Genomic DNA, 17,846 nt, shown 5'->3' with positions numbered 1-17,846 from the left:
TGGTATCACACATGGACAGTGAATAAGATGCTAGAACGGCAGTGAAGACTGACACTGACAGGCAGAGGGGCAGGGCAGTTGTATATATTGGGGCTCTGGGTCTGTACAGGTGGAGAGTCTCCGGAATATTCCACCCATCCCCCATACTGTAATCACAGTATTCAGACCCGGGATATGTCCTGGTGAGAGGAAGTTCTGATCTCGCTGCGCCCCACAACATCTGCCACTGAGCTGGGGGTGACACATCCGGACCGCGCTGTTTATGCAAATCAGCTCATTTACATACTGGATATAGAAACACACCAGAGTGGGGGGGTGCAGACAGTCAGGATCTGTCCAGATCAGTCCCCAGCATAGACATGACTGAGGTGCAGACAGTCAGGATCTGTCCAGATCAGTCCCCAGCATAGACATGACTGAGGTGCAGACAGTCAGGATCTGTCCAGATCAGCCCCCCGCAGAGATGTCACTGGGCTGCAGACAATCAGGATCTGTCCAGATCAACCCCCCGCAGAGATGTGACTGAGGTAGTGGGTGCAGACAGTCAAGATCTGTCCAGATCAACCCCCCGCAGAGATGTGACTGAGGTAGTGGGTGCAGACAGTCAGGAACTGTCCATATCAGCCCCCCGCAGAGATGTGACTGAGGTAGTGGGTGCAGACAGTCAGGAACTGTCCATATCAGCCCCCCGCAGAGATGTGACTGAGGTAGTGGGTGCAGACAGTCAGGAACTGTCCATATCAGCAACCCGCAGTGATGTGACTGAGGTAGTGGGTGCAGACAGTCAGGAACTGTCCATATCAGCCCCCCGCAAAGATGTGACTGAGGTAGTGGGTGCAGACAGTCAGGAACTGTCCATATCAGCCCCCCGCAAAGATGTGACTGAGGTAGTGGGTGCAGACAGTCAGGAACTGTCCATATCAGCCCCCGCAGAGATGTGACTGAGGTAGTGGGTGCAGACATTCAGGAACTGTCCATATCAGCCCCCCGCAAAGATGTGACTGAGGTAGTGGGTGCAGACAGTCAGGAACTGTCCATATCAGCCCCCCGCAAAGATGTGACTGAGGTAGTGGGTGCAGACAGTCAGGAACTGTCCATATCAGCCCCCGCAGAGATGTGACTGAGGTAGTGGGTGCAGACATTCAGGAACTGTCCATATCAGCCCCCCGCAAAGATGTGACTGAGGTAGTGGGTGCAGACAGTCAGGAACTGTCCATATCAGCCCCCCGCAAAGATGTGACTGAGGTAGTGGGTGCAGACAGTCAGGAACTGTCCATATCAGCCCCCCGCAGTGATGTGACTGAGGTAGTGGGTGCAGACAGTCAGGAACTGTCCATATCAGGCCCCCGCAGAGATGTGACTGAGGTAGTGGGTGCAGACAGTCAGGAACTGTCCATATCAGCCCCCCGCAGTGATGTGACTGAGGTAGTGAGTGCAGACAGTCAGGAACTGTCCATGTCAGGCCCCCGCAGAGATGTGACTGAGGTAGTGGGTGCAGACAGTCAGGAACTGTCCAAATCAGCCCCCCGCAGAGATGTGACTGAGGTAGTGGGTGCAGACAGTCAGGAACTGTCCATATCAGCCCCCCGCAGTGATGTGACTGAGGTAGTGAGTGCAGACAGTCAGGAACTGTCCATGTCAGGCCCCCGCAGAGATGTGACTGAGGTAGTGGGTGCAGACAGTCAGGAACTGTCCATATCAGCCCCCCGCAGTGATGTGACTGAGGTAGTGAGTGCAGACAGTCAGGAACTGTCCATGTCAGGCCCCCGCAGAGATGTGACTGAGGTAGTGGGTGCAGACAGTCAGGAACTGTCCAAATCAGCCCCCCGCAGAGATGTGACTGAGGTAGTGGGTACAGACAGTCAGGAACTGTCCATATCAGCCCCCCGCAGAGATGTGACTGAGGTAGTGGGTGCAGACAGTCAGGAACTGTCCATATCAGCCCCCCGCAGAGATGTGACTGAGGTAGTGGGTGCAGACAGTCAGGAACTGTCCATATCAGCCCCCCGCAGAGATGTGACTGAGGTAGTGGGTGCAGACAGTCAGGAACTGTCCATATCAGCCCCCCGCAGAGATGTGACTGAGGTAGTGGGTGCAGACAGTCAGGAACTGTCCATATCAGGCCCCCGCAGAGATGTGACTGAGGTAGTGGGTGCAGACAGTCAGGAACTGTCCATATCAGCCCCATGCAGAGATGTGACTGAGGTAGTGAGTGCAGACAGTCAGGAACTGTCCATATCAGCCCCCCGCAGAGATGTGACTGAGGTAGTGGGTGCAGATAGTCAGGAACTGTCCAGATCAGTCCCCCGCAAAGATGTGACTGAGGTAGTGGGTGCAGACAGTCAGGAACTGTCCATATCAGCCCCCCGCAAAGATGTGACTGAGGTAGTGGGTGCCGACAGTCAGGAACTGTCCATATCAGCCCCCCGCAGAGATGTGACTGAGGTAGTGATTGCAGACAGTCAGGAACTGTCCATATCAGCCCCCCGCAGAGATGTGACTGAGGTAGTGGGTGTAGACAGTCAGGAACTGTCCATATCAGCCCCCCGCAGAGATGTGACTGAGGTAGTGAGTGCAGACAGTCAGGAACTGTCCATATCAGCAACCCGCAGAGATGTGACTGAGGTAGTGAGTGCAGACAGTCAGGAACTGTCCATATCAGCCCCCCGCAGAGATGTGACTGAGGTAGTGAGTGCAGACAGTCAGGAACTGTCCATATCAGGCCCCCGCAGAGATGTGACTGAGGTAGTGGGTGCAGACAGTCAGGAACTGTCCATATCAGCCCCCCGCAGAGATGTGACTGAGGTAGTGAGTGCAGACAGTCAGGAACTGTCCATATCAGCCCCCCGCAGAGATGTGACTGAGGTAGTGAGTGCAGACAGTCAGGAACTGTCCATATCAGCCCCCCGCAGAGATGTGACTGAGGTAGTGATTGCAGACAGTCAGGAACTGTCCATATCAGCCCCCCGCAGAGATGTGACTGAGGTAGTGGGTGCAGACAGTCAGGAACTGTCCATATCAGCCCCCCGCAGAGATGTGACTGAGGTAGTGATTGCAGACAGTCAGGAACTGTCCATATCAGCCCCCCGCAGAGATGTGACTGAGGTAGTGGGTGTAGACAGCCAGGAACTGTCCATATCAGCTCCTCGCAGAGATGTGACTGAGGTAGTGGGTGCAGACAGTCAGGATCTGTCAAAATTAGCCCCCTGCAGAGATGTGACAGAGGTAGAGGGTGCAGATAGTTAGGAACTGTCCATATCAGCCCCCCGCAGAGATCTGACAAGGTTGGGGGGTGCAGTCTGTCAGGATCTGTCCAGATCAGTCCCCATAGTGATGTGACTGGGGTGGGGGGTGCAGACTTACGCATTGAACCAAGTATCACAGTATGGCTTCCAGCATCTATATATTTGTAATTAGATGGGTGACCACAGAAAGCCCAATTTATAATCCAAAATGGTCGACTATGATTGCAGCTCTGAATCACAAAGTGCTGTACAGTGTCTATTTTAGGACATGATCAGATATCAAAATCAAACATCAGTATGATGTCAGTTTGAGGCTAAATACCATGCCTGACAAGTGATCCTGACAAGTGATCCTGACAAGTGATCCTGGCAAGTGATCCTGGCAAGTGATCCTGGCAAGTGATCCTGACAAGTGATCCTGACAAGTGATTCTGACAAGTGACTTAAGATAAGAATCACTTGTCAGGATCACTTGTCAGACAGGGTATTTAGCCTCAAACTGACATCATTTTGATGTTTGATTTTGATATCTGATCATGTCCTAAGATGGACACTGTACTGCTGCTATATCATGGGTTATAACGGTCAGAAAGAGGGGTGTGGATGTGTGATCCTGGAGGAGTGTGAGAGGTGGAGTGGAGAGATCTCACATGTACGGCGCCTGTGAAGGACCGGAGCAATATACACATAATAGCCGGAGATGATCATTAGTGATGAGGATAATTCTGCTGACTCCAGAGCAGCGTGCGCCCCCACACTAATCACTGCATTGAGCACACTTCATTAACGTCTCCGCTTCCACGGATGCTCGCATCAGACTGGACTTTGTACCGTTACACAATTGCGTGAACGTCACAACCCCGCAATCATCACATGTAATCAGAAGTGTCATCTGTGGTGTTACATAGGACTGCAGGTGACTTCCATCACATTCTCTCCACTCAGAGTTATCACTGTGTTATCTGTGGTGTTACATAGGACTGCAGGTGACATCTACTACATTATCTGTACTCAGAGAGTTATCACTGTGTTATCTGTGGTGTTACATAGGACTGCAGGTGACATCTACTACATTATCTGTACTCAGAGAGTTATCACTGTGTTATCTGTGGTGTTACATAGGACTGCATGTGACAGCTACTACATTATCTGTACTCAGAGAGATATCACTGTGTTATCTGTGGTGTTACATAGGACTACTTCTGACATCTCCTACATTATCTGTACTCTGAGTCATCAGTGTGTTATCTGAGGCGTTATATAGGACTGCAGGTGACATCTACTACATTATCTGTACTCAGAGAATTATCACTGTTATCTGTGGTATTACATAGGACTGCAGGTGAAATCTACCACATTATCTGTACTCAGAGAGTTATCACTGTGTTATCTGTGGTGTTACATAGGACTGCAGGTGACATCTACTACATTATCTGTACTCAGAGAGTTATCACTGTGTTATCTGTGGTGTTACATAGGACTGCTTCTGACATCTCCTACATTATCTGTACTCAGAGAGTTATCACTGTGTTATCTGTGGTGTTACATAGGACTGCTTCTGACATCTACTACATTATCTGTACTCAGAGTTATCACTGTGTTATCTGAGGCGTTATATAGGCCTGCAGGTAAAATCTACTATATTATCTGTACTCAGAGAATTATCAATGTGTTATCTGTGGTGTTACATAGGACTGCAGGTGACATCTACTACATTATCTGTACTCAGAGAATTATCACTGTTATCTGTGGTGTTACATAGGACTGCAGGTGACATCTACTACATTATCTGTACTCGGGCAGTTATCACTGTGTTATCTGTGGTGTTACATAGGACTGCAGATGACATCTACAACATTATCTTCACTAAGTGAGTTATCACTGTGTTATATGTGGTGTTACATAGGACTGCTGTTGACATCTACTACATTTTCTGTACTCGGACAGTTATCACTGTGTTATCTGTGATGTTACATAGGACTGCAGGATACATAATAATCATCTGTGTATAGATTGTTACATCCTGCTCTGCTACATCTCTCTTTGTATCGGACATATGATGACTTCGCAATGAATCAGTTCCTCGAAAATCCCCATTTCCAGCCTTGTACACACAGACATCCCCTGTATATATAGTAGTTTGATTACCCTGTATGTATGGCAGAGCCACCTGTGTGTGTATATATATATATATCTATATATCAGTGCTCCTTGTATAGCTGGCAGTGCTCTCTTTAGAGGTGGCAGTGCCCCCTGTATATATAGCAGTGCCCCATTTATATAGTAGTGTCCCCTGTATAGATGGCAGTGCCCCCTGTATATGTGGCAGTGCCCCAAGAATAGATGGCAGTGCCCCATTTATATATATATATATATATATATATATATATATATATATATATATAGCACTACCCCCTGTATATATGGAGGTGCCCCTGTATAGATGGCAGTGCCCCCTGTATATATCACAGTGCCCCCTGTATATATGGAGGTGCCCCCTGTATAGATGGCAGTGCCTCCTGTATATATCACAGTGCCCCCTGTACATATGGAGGTGCCCCCTGTATAGATGGCAGTGCCTCCTGTATATATCACAGTGCCCCCTGTATATGTGGCAGTGCCCCCTGTATAGATGGCAGTGCCCCCCTGTATATGTGGCAGTGCCCCCTGTATAGATGGCAGTGCCCCCTGTATAGATGGCAGTGCCCCCTGTAGAGATGGCAGTACCTCCTGTATAGATGATAGTGCCCCAGAAAATATATACATTAGTGCCCCCTGTATAGATGGAAGTGCCCCGGATATATATATATATATATATATATATATATATATATGTATATCAGTGACCCTTGTATAGATGGCAGTGCCCCCTGTATATATATATATCAGTGCTCCCTGTATAGATGGCAGTGCCCCCTGTATAGACAATAGTGCTCCTGAATATATCTATGGCAGTGCCCCCTGTATATATCACAGTGCCCCTGTATATATCACAGTGCCTCCTGTATAGATGGCAGTGCCCCCTGTATAGATAATATTGCCCCCGAATATATATATATCAGTGCCCCCTGTATAGATGGCAGTGCCCCAAATATATATATATATATATATATATATGGCAGTGCCCCCTGTATATATCACAGTGCCCCCTGTATGGATGGCAGTGCCCCTTTTATAGATAATAGTGCCCCTGAATATATATATATCAGTGCCCCCTGTATAGATGGCAGTGCCCCAAATATATATATATATATATGTATATGGCAGTGCCCCCTGTATATATCACAGTGCCCCCTGTATAGATGGCAGTGCCCCTTTTATAGATAATAGTGCCCCCGAATATATATATATATCAGTGCCCCCTGTATAGATGGCAGTGCCCCAAATATATATATATATATATATATATATATATATATATATATATATAATCGGTATCCCATGTAAAGATGGCAGTGCCCCCTGTATAGATGGCAGAGCCCCTGTATATATCACAGTGCCCCTTGTATACAGCCATCTTCTGCTTTTCCAGACTCTGGAGAGCCACTGACATAACTTGAACCAGCTGAGCAGAAGGATCACCAGATGAGACTACAACTCCCAGCATGACTCTAGTCCTGGGTGAGGGCACAGTTTACCTGGCTTCGGGCAGAGGGTGTCCTGTGTATTGATGAGCTGCCCGCAGCACAGCACAATGATCAGGGTCACGCAGCGTCCACTGGTGCCCACCATGGTGGCCATCTCTTCTCTCAGGCTCCTATAGATCGCTGTCTCTCGGTTCGTCTCCCCTCGTAGTGACTGTCTCGTCCTGCCTGTGACACTCTGCTCTCTGTGCTCTCACCACCTCCCTCTTCTGAATAAATAACAAGTGAATAGGAAAATATTTGAGGAACCATCCAGATTGCACAATGTGCTGACAGAGACACATGGGGGCTAGTACTAACCTACCACTATCAGGCCACCGAACAGCCTGCCTGTCCGTGGCAACACATGGGGGCTAGTAATAGCACCCTGCTTTTGGGCCACCGAACAGTCCGCCTAGCTGAAGCGACACACTGGGGCTAGTAATAAACCACCGCTATCAGTCCACCTAACAGTCTGCCTGGCCGTAGCGACATATGGAGACTAGTAATAACCCCCCCACTATTGGGCCATCGAACAGCCCACCTGGCTGCGGCGACACATGGGGGCGTGTAATAACCCACCGCTACTGGGCCACCAAACAGCCCGCCTGGGCACAGCAGCTCAAAGGAACTAGGTAATATCCCCCGCTATCGGGCCACCGAACAACCCACCTGAGCGCAGCAACACAAGGGGACTAGGTAATATTTCCCCCACTATCGGGCCACCGAACAGCCCACCTGAGCGCAGCAACACAAGGGGACTAGGTAATATTCCCCCCACTATCGGGCCACCGAACAGCCCACCTGAGCGCAGCAACACAAGGGGACTAGGGAATATTCCCCCCACTATCGGGCCACCGAACAGCTCACCTGAGCACAGTGACACAAGGGGACTAGGTAATATCCCCCCACTATCGGGCCACCGAACAACCCACCTGAGCGCAGCAACACAAGGGGACTAGGTAATATTCCCCCCACTATCGGGCCACCGAACAGCCCACCTGAGCGCAGCAACACAAGGGGACTAGGGAATATTCCCCCCACTATCGGGCCACCGAACAGCTCACCTGAGCACAGTGACACAAGGGGACTAGGTAATATCCCCCCACTATCGGGCCACCGAACAACCCACCTGAGCGCAGCAACACAAGGGGACTAGGTAATATTCCCCCCACTATCGGGCCACCGAACAGCCCACCTGAGCGCAGCAACACAAGGGGACTAGGGAATATTCCCCCCACTATCGGGCCACCGAACAGCTCACCTGAGCACAGTGACACAAGGGGACTAGGTAATATTCCCCCACTATCGGGCCACCCAACAGCCCACCTGAGCACAGCGACACAAGGGGACTAGGTAATATCCCCCTGCTATCGGGCCACCCAACAGCCCACCTGAGCGCAGCGACACATGGGGACTAGGTAATATCCCCCCGCTATCGGGCCACCGAACAGCCCACCTGAGCACAGTGACACAAGGGGACTAGGTAATATTCCCCCACTATCGGGCCACCCAACAGCCCACCTGAGCACAGTGACACAAGGGGACTAGGTAATATCCCCCCACTATCGGGCCACCCAACAGCCCACCTGAGCACAGCGACACATGGGGACTAGGTAATATTCCCCCACTATCGGGCCACCCAACAGCCCACCTGAGCACAGCGACACAAGGGGACTAGGTAATATCCCCCTGCTATCGGGCCACCCAACAGCCCACCTGAGCGCAGCGACACATGGGGACTAGGTAATATCCCCCCGCTATCGGGCCACCGAACAGCCCACCTGAGCACAGTGACACTTGGAGGCTAATAATAACCTAAGTAAAAGGAGTAGTCCAGCTCACTCACAAGCAAGATTATTTGTAATTCGGCGCAATTGACAGCGTCTTTTCCTGGACGCAGAGAAGTCCAAAGGAAGTAGACATCAGTGCAGTTAAAATATCTTGATACATAAATTAAAATTCCATTTTATTACCGTTTCAGGTAAGTTATGACTATGGGTATACTTACCTGAAACGGGTAAATGGAATTTTAATTTATCTATCATGATATTTTAACTGCACTGATGTCTGTGTTCTCCTTCACACTGAAAATAAAGCATCATGAAGCTGGACTCCTCTACTTCCTTTGTGCTAATAACAACCCACCGCTATCAGGCCACCGAACAGTTCGCCTGGCCGCGACGATACGGGGGGCTAGTAACAACCCTCCACTATCGGGCCACCAAACAGCCTGCCTGGTTGTGACGATATACGGTTGCTAGTAATAACCCACCGATATAGGGCCCTTGTGCTCTACCCCGGCCCTCCAGGATGTGGGGGGCTGGAGAAGTCACCGTTGGGGTGAGCGGTGATAAGAATAAGCAGATGCTTCCATATGAGATGAAGAATATTTAATGACACAAAGAGTAAAGCGAACGGCAGGAGTGTAGTAATGAAGGACGGCGGGGGGGCGGCGGATATCGAACCTTCCCTCCCCTTCTCGGGTGTTAATGTCTTTGCCATACGTGCACATCGTCCCTACAAGTCAGCAGAGTCTTAGTGACAAATCTCCCGTTTTGTCTGTGGCTCCTGTACAAATGTATGTGTCTCCATGGTAGCAGACAACTACCTCAGCGTAGTCGGACTCTCCAGTCCCCTCTTCCAGCGAATCTTCGGCACTGACTCCTTTTCTCATAAGTCATACAATAAGTTATTTTAGTGTGGGGTTGGTTGTAGGGGTCGCAGACTGGGTGATTGCATGGGGTCCTCATCTCCTAGGGGTCGATCACACACTGGACTCTCAAGAGAAACCTAAACTTTGCATTCATTACCCTACACCACCAGGTGATATACAGTGCAACTTTTCACTACCCCAGACCACCAGGGAACATATTACCAATCTTTGACTATCTCAGACCACCAGGGAATTTACAGTGAACTCTTTCACTGCCCAATATTTATAACCGGTGTGATAGAGAATTATCCATATTGATGGTGAAAATTGGAATTTCTCTCCATTTCTCAGGCGGGACGTCCTTTACAACCTCCTCATTTTTTGTCTCTTCCACGGGATGATGGATCTCCACTAAGAGCCGGTAGATAAAAGAGCCAAGAACTGCCCCGACACATGGCGCCACCACGGGGACCCACCACCAGTTGTTACCAGCTCTGCATGAAAAAGCAATAAGGGCACAGTCATCAGATTATCCACCACAAGTTACCCCAATATTACAGCCCAAAACTCTCATACGCACCTGAACACATCCACTCCCCACCCAGCCACAAACGTGAAGATCCGTGGCCCCAGGTCTCGGCTTGGGTTAATGGGGTATCCACAGTTGGCTCCCATTGACAAACCAATGGAGAACACTAACATGCCAATAACAATCGGCTCCAGTCCTTTAGGGACAGGTTTGTTTTTAGGGTCACAGACAGCTAGGATCCCGATCATTAACATTGCTGTCCCCATCACCTACGAGGAACAAGATGGAAGTCACTTCCCAGCAGATGACAGAGTAGAAAAAAAGTATATATCAAGTATAGCATCTGTGATCGATGGATCTACACATGGTGGAAAGGTCCTAGGTGCTAGGGACCTAAGGATTTCACCATTGGTGACCAGAACCAACAGAATCGAAGCAATGGGCTGAGCAGCTGAACAAGTCTCCACCTCGAATTTCCGGTACTCCCCTAAAATCCCTTATGGAGGAACCCAACCTACCCTAAATGCCTTGAGGAATACATGGGCATCATCATGGGCCACCAGGGCCTGATGAGTACTCGTTTTGACAAAGGGTCATTCTCACAGGACGAACCTTACGGAATGACCGAGGAGTCTTATGGAGTTGGTTTGGAATAGCCTTCATCCTTGTACTCCCCTTTTCCTTGATGTGATATACCCCCTCGGTAACAAGTCATAATCTATAGGGTCATCCCAACCTTGATGCGGGGAAGCTGAGCAGGCACATTTTTCCCTTATCACTCGGGGCAGAAGACAACATACATATATTCTACAGCTGGAAGATACCTGATCCAGAAAGCCATTCCTAATGCTCAGGTATGGGGCAGGGTACGTGGAAAATATGGAGGCCGTCTCTCGAGGTCCATACACGGTCAGATTACCATCAGTGTAATGCTGGATGGCGTCTGTTTAAGAAATGGAAAGTTTACAAGTTGTGACTACAACTGAGCCAAGAATCCAGGAGAAGCCGATACACAGAACTAGAGATTTCAGAGGTGACCTGTCCGAGAAGTCTTACAATATCTGAGTAACATAAATCAGGTCTCCTCTGGTGACAGAAAGTCAGATATCTACAGAGGAAGTATTCCAGAGAATGGAAAGAAATTTTCATATTCTACTAAAGATCGAAACCACTTCCTGTTTTTAAGTAAAATCTTTATACTCGTCTCATTGCACAAAAATACAATCAAGAAGTGCTAAATCAGTAGGGGGAGAGGTCTTATATAATAGTCACTAGAGACACTCCACCACCCCTATATATGGGGCAGAAATCATATAAGATCATAAAAACCGCCCCTATATACAAGAATATAACTTCTATAATACTGCCCCCTATGTACAAGAATATAACTACTATAATACTGCCCCCTATGTACAAGAATATAACTACTATAATACTGCCCCCTATGTATAAGAATATAACTACCATAATACTTACCCCTATGTACAAGAATATAACTACTATAATACTGACCCCTATGTACAATATAACTACTATAATACTGCTCCCTATGTACAAGAATATAACTACTATAATACTGCCCCCTATGTACAAGAATATAACTACTATAATACTGCCCCCTATGTACAAGAATATAACTACTATAATACTGCTCCCTATGTACAAGAATATAACTACCATAATACTGCCCCTATGTACAAGAATATAACTACCATAATACTGCCCCTATGTACAAGAATATAACTACTATAATACTGCTCCCTATGTACAAGAATATAACTACTATAATACTGCCCCCTATGTACAAGAATATAACTACTATATTACAGCCTCTATGTACAAGAATATAACTACCATAATACTTACCCCTATGTACAAGAATATAACTACTATAATACTGACCCCTATGTACAATATAACTACTATAATACTGCCCCCTATGTACAAGAATATAACTACTATAATACTGCCCCCTATGTATAAGAATATAACTACCATAATATTTACCCCTATGTACAAGAATATAACTACTATAATACTGACCCCTATGTACAATATAACTACTATAATACTGCTCCCTATGTACAAGAATATAACTACTATAATACTGCTCCCTATGTACAAGAATATAACTACTATAATACTGCCCCCTATGTACAAGAATATAACTACTATAATACTGCCCCCTATGTACAAGAATATAACTACTATAATACTGCTCCCTATGTACAAGAATATAACTACCATAATACTGCCCCCTAAGTACAAGAATATAACTACCATAATACTGCCCCTATGTATAAGAATATAACTACTATAATACTGACCCTTATGTACAAAAATATAACTACTATAATACTGACCCCTATGTACAAGAATATAACTACTATAATACTGCCCCCTATAATACTGCCCCCTATGTAAAAAAATATAACTTCTATAATACTGTCCCCTATATATAGATGTATGAAAAGTAGTAAAACTAACACTATAGAACATTAGGGAAATGCTTCTTACCATAATAAAGAGCAAAGGTAGCGGCTGCTCCTGTAAATGACCCCAGTAACTGAATTACAAAATAAAGGGGCAATTTCCACCAAGGGAATTGGCCGAGCACGCACAAGCTGAGTGAGTAGGCTGGGTTCAGGTGCCCACCTGCAATATAAAAATGATGCCACTATTAATGGTCAGGTGATGACCTCACCGTAGATGTGCTGTAGGGGCACCCACCTGACACTCCACCGGACACGTATATGGCGATGACCACAGCGATGGCCCCAGCCAGGCACATGCAGAAGAAGTTGCCTTTGGTCTCGGAGCTGGTGACACCTTGGGCCACCGCCGCGGTGGTGATGAACTAGGAGACAAGACATGAAGGATGTTGTCATAGAGGAGAGCAGAAAATGGACATGATGATTGTGGAGGACACTGGCGCTCCCCTTACTGTATCTATAATTATTATGTTGGGGTGTTGTTATTCTCTTTATGTGTTTTTGAGGCTGTAGATCCCATTTCTGATGAGTGTGTTGCTTTAAGACTCTCCCTTCGGTCTGTGTAGGGTTTGCGGTCACGACGTTGGGCAATCTCTCCAGGGATCGCTCACTTAGGACTTTTTTAGGAATCAAAACTTGCACAAGCGTCGAAAAAAACAGGATCTGAAAGTCAAATGTTGGGACCCCAAAAACAGAACCTGTGGGCAGGAGGGGTTGTGTAATCAAAACACAGCATAGAAGAACTTGCAGCACAAGGAGTGTAATAACATTATAATGCTCCAGGTAGACACAGACTCATGTGCGAAGACCATAGCCACCATTGACCAATGTCAAGCTTCTCATTCAACTGATCCTGCCCCACCTCATGTGCGAAGACCATAGACACCATTGACCAATGTCAAGCTTCCTATTCAAATGATCTTGCCCCACCTGTCACAAAGGGGACAGGGCTCTGCTCCTGGGGCATGAATGCACATAAGCTAGTAGATCATCAGGGACAGGACTCAGACCTCTGGACCACCAGAACAGGACACAGACCACTCAACTATTGGAGGCAGGAAAAAGAGCAATGGAGACAGGACACAAACCACTGGACTAGCTGGGACAAAGATTTGACAACTGCACCATCAGAGACAATTACAGAGACCACTGGACCACCAGGGATAGAAAGCAGATCATCGATCGACTACTGGGGACAGGAAATAGACCACTGGAGACTGTACGCAGACCACAGGACTAGCGAGGACAAAAGTCTGATTACTGGACCATCAGTGACAATTACAGAAACCATTGGACCAGCAGGAACAAAAGACTGGCCACTAGACCACCAGGACAGAATACAGACCACTCGACCACTGAGGATAATCAAGGTTAATAGAGCAAAGTGCCCAAATCAATCAATAGAGGAGTATACTAATTCACTAAATCCCCAAAGACTGAAGAAAGCTCCACTAGGACAGCAGAGAAGAACAAAGGGTGATTAGCTCACTAAGCAAATGAGACAGAACCACTGGACCACTAGGGATTTAGACCACTAAATCACCAGAGAATACATCTGAAGCGTACCTTCAGTTATACATGGTTACTCTGCTAAAATACAAGACCGTTGTATGTCCCAGGAGTGTCTCTGAGATGGGGATCCAGATCCTGCATTATTGGATCACTATGGAGAGGAGGCAGAAACACTAGACCACCAGGGAGATTACATCATTGTAAAAAAAGAAAAGCAAAAAGATTACAGCAGAGAAACCTCAAGGAAAGTCAAGAAAGTTATAGAACTGAGAAAATCAGAGGAAGGTTACACCAGTGGACTACCAGGGAAAAATAGATGGATTCGAGCAATAGACAATCAAGAAAAAATGAGGATCTTGCACCACTGAACCACCAGGGAAATACAGGTAGATTTCTCCAATAGGAACACCAGGAAAAAACATCACTGGACCACCAGGGCAATGTATGGAAACTACATCATTGAACAAACAGGGAAAAGGAAGGTGATTACACCACTTGACTGCCCGGAAAAAGTTGTAGATTGAACCACTGCACTGCCTAGGAAAAGTAGATAGATTATTATATGTGTTAACAGTTATACCAGACCTATGAGGCTGGAATTGTGGGGAATTCATCATATAGGGCTATCCGCTAAGTAGAGTTCATGTGTTCTGGACTTGCATCTGTGTAAGATATCTCAGTAGCCATAAACTAATAAGAGCGGACTGATTACAATAATCATTCATCCACAAAGTGATTTATAACAGTTATTATTTCGCTCCTGACTAGTCCTGTATCTCTCCGCTATCTATGTACTATACTTATTGCACTACACTACCTCTCCCCTGTGTACTGTCTCTACTATTCATGAATGGTTCCCATACATACTCAGCTCTGCTATACACTGCCATCCTGTAATATATATATATACCATTTGTGTACTGACCCCACACACACTGCCATCTGTCCTATACATTTACTATCAAAGCACTGACCGCACACACAGCTCTGCTATACACTGCCATCTTGTTCTATACACTTGCTATTAGTGCACTTACCACATACAGTTCTGCTATACACTGACATCTTGTCCTTAACATTTACTATTTGTGCACTGACCACATACAGTTCTGCTATACACTGCCATCTAGTCCTATACACTTACAATCAGTGCACTGACCACACACACAGCTCTGCTATACACTGCTATCTTATACCATATATCTACTATTCATGTACTGACCGCACACACAGCTCTGCTATACACTATCATCTTGTCCTATACATTTACTATCAGTGCATTGACCGCACACACAGCTCTGCTATATACTGACATCTTGTCCTATACACTTACTATTAGTGCACTGACTGCACACAGCTCTGCTATACACTGCCAATGAATACCATATATCTACTATTCGTGTACTGACCACACACACAGCTCTGCTATACACTGCTATTGTATACCATATATCTACTATTCGTGTACTGACCACACACACAGCTCTGCTATACACTGCCAATGAATACCATATATCTACTATTCGTGTACTGACCACACACACAGCTCTGCTATACACTGCCAATGAATACCATATATCTACTATTCGTGTACTGACCACACACACAGCTCTACTATACACTACCATTCTATACCATATATCTACTACTCGTGTACTGACCACACACACAGCTCTGCTATACACTAACATCTTGTCATATACACTTACTATCAGTGCACTGACCACACACACAGCTCTGTTATACACTGCCATCTTATACCATATATCTACTATTCGTGTACTGACCACACACACAGCTCTGCTATACACTGCTATTGTATACCATATATCTACTATTCGTGTACTGACCACACACACAGCTCTGCTATACACTGCCATTTTTTACCATATATCTACTATTCGTGTACTGACTACACACACAGCTCTGCTCCATTTTGTCATTTTTGGGACTTACAAGCAGCACAAAGACCCCCAGAAATTCGGCCAGACATTCCCGGACAATGATGTTCCTCAATCTCAGATATTTCTGCGCCAATTCCCAAAAATACTCGGACGTCATGTTCAAGCGGAATAGATGAGAAAAGAAACGGGCAGGAGGGGAAACATCTCCTTATAAAGTTTCCTATTACAGGGAGAGATAAGAGGGTCACCCAACAGCAAGTCGTGACATTATCTGCTCCCCACCTCCCCTTCATGAGTCCCTCCTCGAGAATCTGTAATAAACTCCATAAATCTGAAGAAAACAACATCATGAGCACTGGTTAACTTGGCTGATCTCATGCTGAAACTACAGGATCAGTGAGAACACTGTTCACTGGAGATTAACCCCTTAGAAGTCAGTCAGTAGTGACCGTGGCATCTAAGTGGTTAGAAAGGAGAACTCCTTATTCCCCCAAGGTCCAATGGCCCCTTAGATGTCAATCAGTAGTGACCGCGGCTTCTAAGTGGTTAGAAAGGAGAACCCCTTCTTCCCCCAAAGTCCAATAACCCCTTAGACGCCAGTCAGTAGTGGCTACAGCATCTAAGTGGTTAGAAAGGAGAACTCCTTCTCCCAAGGTTCGATGGTCCCTTAGACGTCAGTCAGTAGTGACCATGGCATCTAAATGGTTAAAAAGGAGAACTCATTCTTCTCCCGAAGTCCAATAACACCTTAGACGCCAGTCAGTAGTGGCTACAGCATCTAAGTGGTTAGAAAGGAGAACTCCTTCTTCTCCCAAGGTTCGATGGCCCCTTAGACGTCAGTCAGTAGTGGCCGCGACATCTAAGTGGTTAGAAAAAAACAACTCCTTTTTCCCTAAAGGCCCAATAACCCCTAAGAAGTCTGCCAGTAGTGGCCACAGCATCTAATTGGTTAGAAAGGAGAACTCCTTCTTCTCCCAATTTTTGATGACCACCCCTTAGAAGTCAGTCAGTAATGGCAGCAACATCTAAGTGTTTAGAAAGGAGAACTCCTTCATCCTCCAAAGTCTAATAGTGAAGGTGGACAATGACCCCCATGGCTTGCCCCCTTAAACCTTGAATATTATTTATTTTATTAATAATAATTCATTTAGTTGTTACAGCCTGAAATTTCAACAAATATCTTGAAATTTTCAGTTCGATATCTAAAATTTAAAGCCAAAAATGTACAAAATTAGTTACAAATTACTTGTAGATTTTATGTTTTATTTCTGTAACTTACATTTTTTATATTGTTTTAGTTTTTTTATATTGCGTTTTTTTAATTAGATTTTTTATTAGATTCTTTTTTTCATTTTTATATGACTGATTTTTTTAAGTTTTATCAATATTTAAATCTTTTTGGAAGTTATATATCTTAAATTTTGGGTGAAATCAATAAAAAAAAAATAATTTCTAGGCAATTAGTTGTATACCATTTATTACACACTTTATTGTGGAATAATGAGAGCGCAGTGACCTGATAATAGTCATTGACCGGAGAAGATTAAGAAATTATTCCGGAAAATTTAATAATTGATGCGGATTGTCGGATCCCATCAAATTGGTGCGATAAACAAAGTGGATATTGTTTCCAGTTCTCGTATAGAATAATCGATGATGGACTAAGACCCCGCGCTGCGTCTGTCTATGAAGTACCGGCATAATTTATGTAGTTCCAGGTCCGAGCTCATAACATGCGGCTGATCAAAAGGGAAATCAATGGAATATTCGGCAGAGATATGCAGCAATCAGCGGTGTCACTCTGATCCATGGAGCTTATCTCCCTCCCCATAATTAATAACGACCTCCAGCATCTAATGAACTTACCGAAAACTGATATGGGCAA

The 17,846-nt window shown here is 46.0% G+C and overlaps 2 protein-coding genes across 2 annotated transcripts in view; both read right to left on the bottom strand.

Annotated features, from left to right (window-relative positions):
- The window catches only part of IL6R (interleukin 6 receptor), a 47,789-nt gene extending 40,637 nt beyond the window's left edge, over window positions 1-7,152 (bottom strand). Inside the window, exon 1 of the mRNA XM_073639233.1 lies at window positions 6,884-7,152. Within this exon, the coding sequence (XP_073495334.1) occupies window positions 6,884-6,986 (103 nt within the window). The 5' untranslated portion in view covers window positions 6,987-7,152. The remainder of the gene's footprint in view (window positions 1-6,883) is intronic.
- A 2,094-nt stretch (window positions 7,153-9,246) lies between these two features.
- AQP10 (aquaporin 10) lies at window positions 9,247-16,174 on the bottom strand. Its single transcript, XM_073637600.1, has 6 exons — window positions 16,014-16,174; window positions 12,784-12,910; window positions 12,571-12,708; window positions 10,878-10,996; window positions 10,105-10,322; window positions 9,247-10,018 (listed from the first exon to the last, which is right to left on the bottom strand). The coding sequence occupies exons 1-6, from the start codon at window positions 16,116-16,118 to the stop codon at window positions 9,808-9,810; spliced, it is 918 nt and encodes a 305-aa protein (XP_073493701.1). The 5' UTR covers window positions 16,119-16,174; the 3' UTR covers window positions 9,247-9,807.
- Window positions 16,175-17,846: the final 1,672 nt, after the last annotated feature.

This window comes from Phyllobates terribilis, unplaced genomic scaffold (assembly GCF_046119375.1).
Source record: "Phyllobates terribilis strain yellow unplaced genomic scaffold, ASM4611937v1 Scaffold_7__3_contigs__length_470593459, whole genome shotgun sequence".
NCBI classification, from domain to species: domain Eukaryota; kingdom Metazoa; phylum Chordata; class Amphibia; order Anura; family Dendrobatidae; genus Phyllobates; species Phyllobates terribilis.
The sequence above is the reverse complement of the archived record's forward strand: the minus strand, read 5'-3'. Positions and strand labels throughout refer to the sequence as shown.

What these genes read in the sequence shown, in the direction of transcription:
- AQP10 (XM_073637600.1), bottom strand. Translation starts at nt 16,118, where the DNA reads ATGACGTCCGAGTATTTTTGGGAATTGGCGCAGAAATATCTGAGATTG. An exon ending in TGGGGGTCTTTGTGCTGCTT is followed by an intron (nt 12,911 to 16,013) that starts GTAAGTCCCAAA and finishes CTTGTCTCCTAG; the next exon opens with TTCATCACCACCGCGGCGGT. An exon ending in GGAATGGCTTTCTGGATCAG is followed by an intron (nt 10,323 to 10,877) that starts GTATCTTCCAGC and finishes TGTTCCTCGTAG; the next exon opens with GTGATGGGGACAGCAATGTT.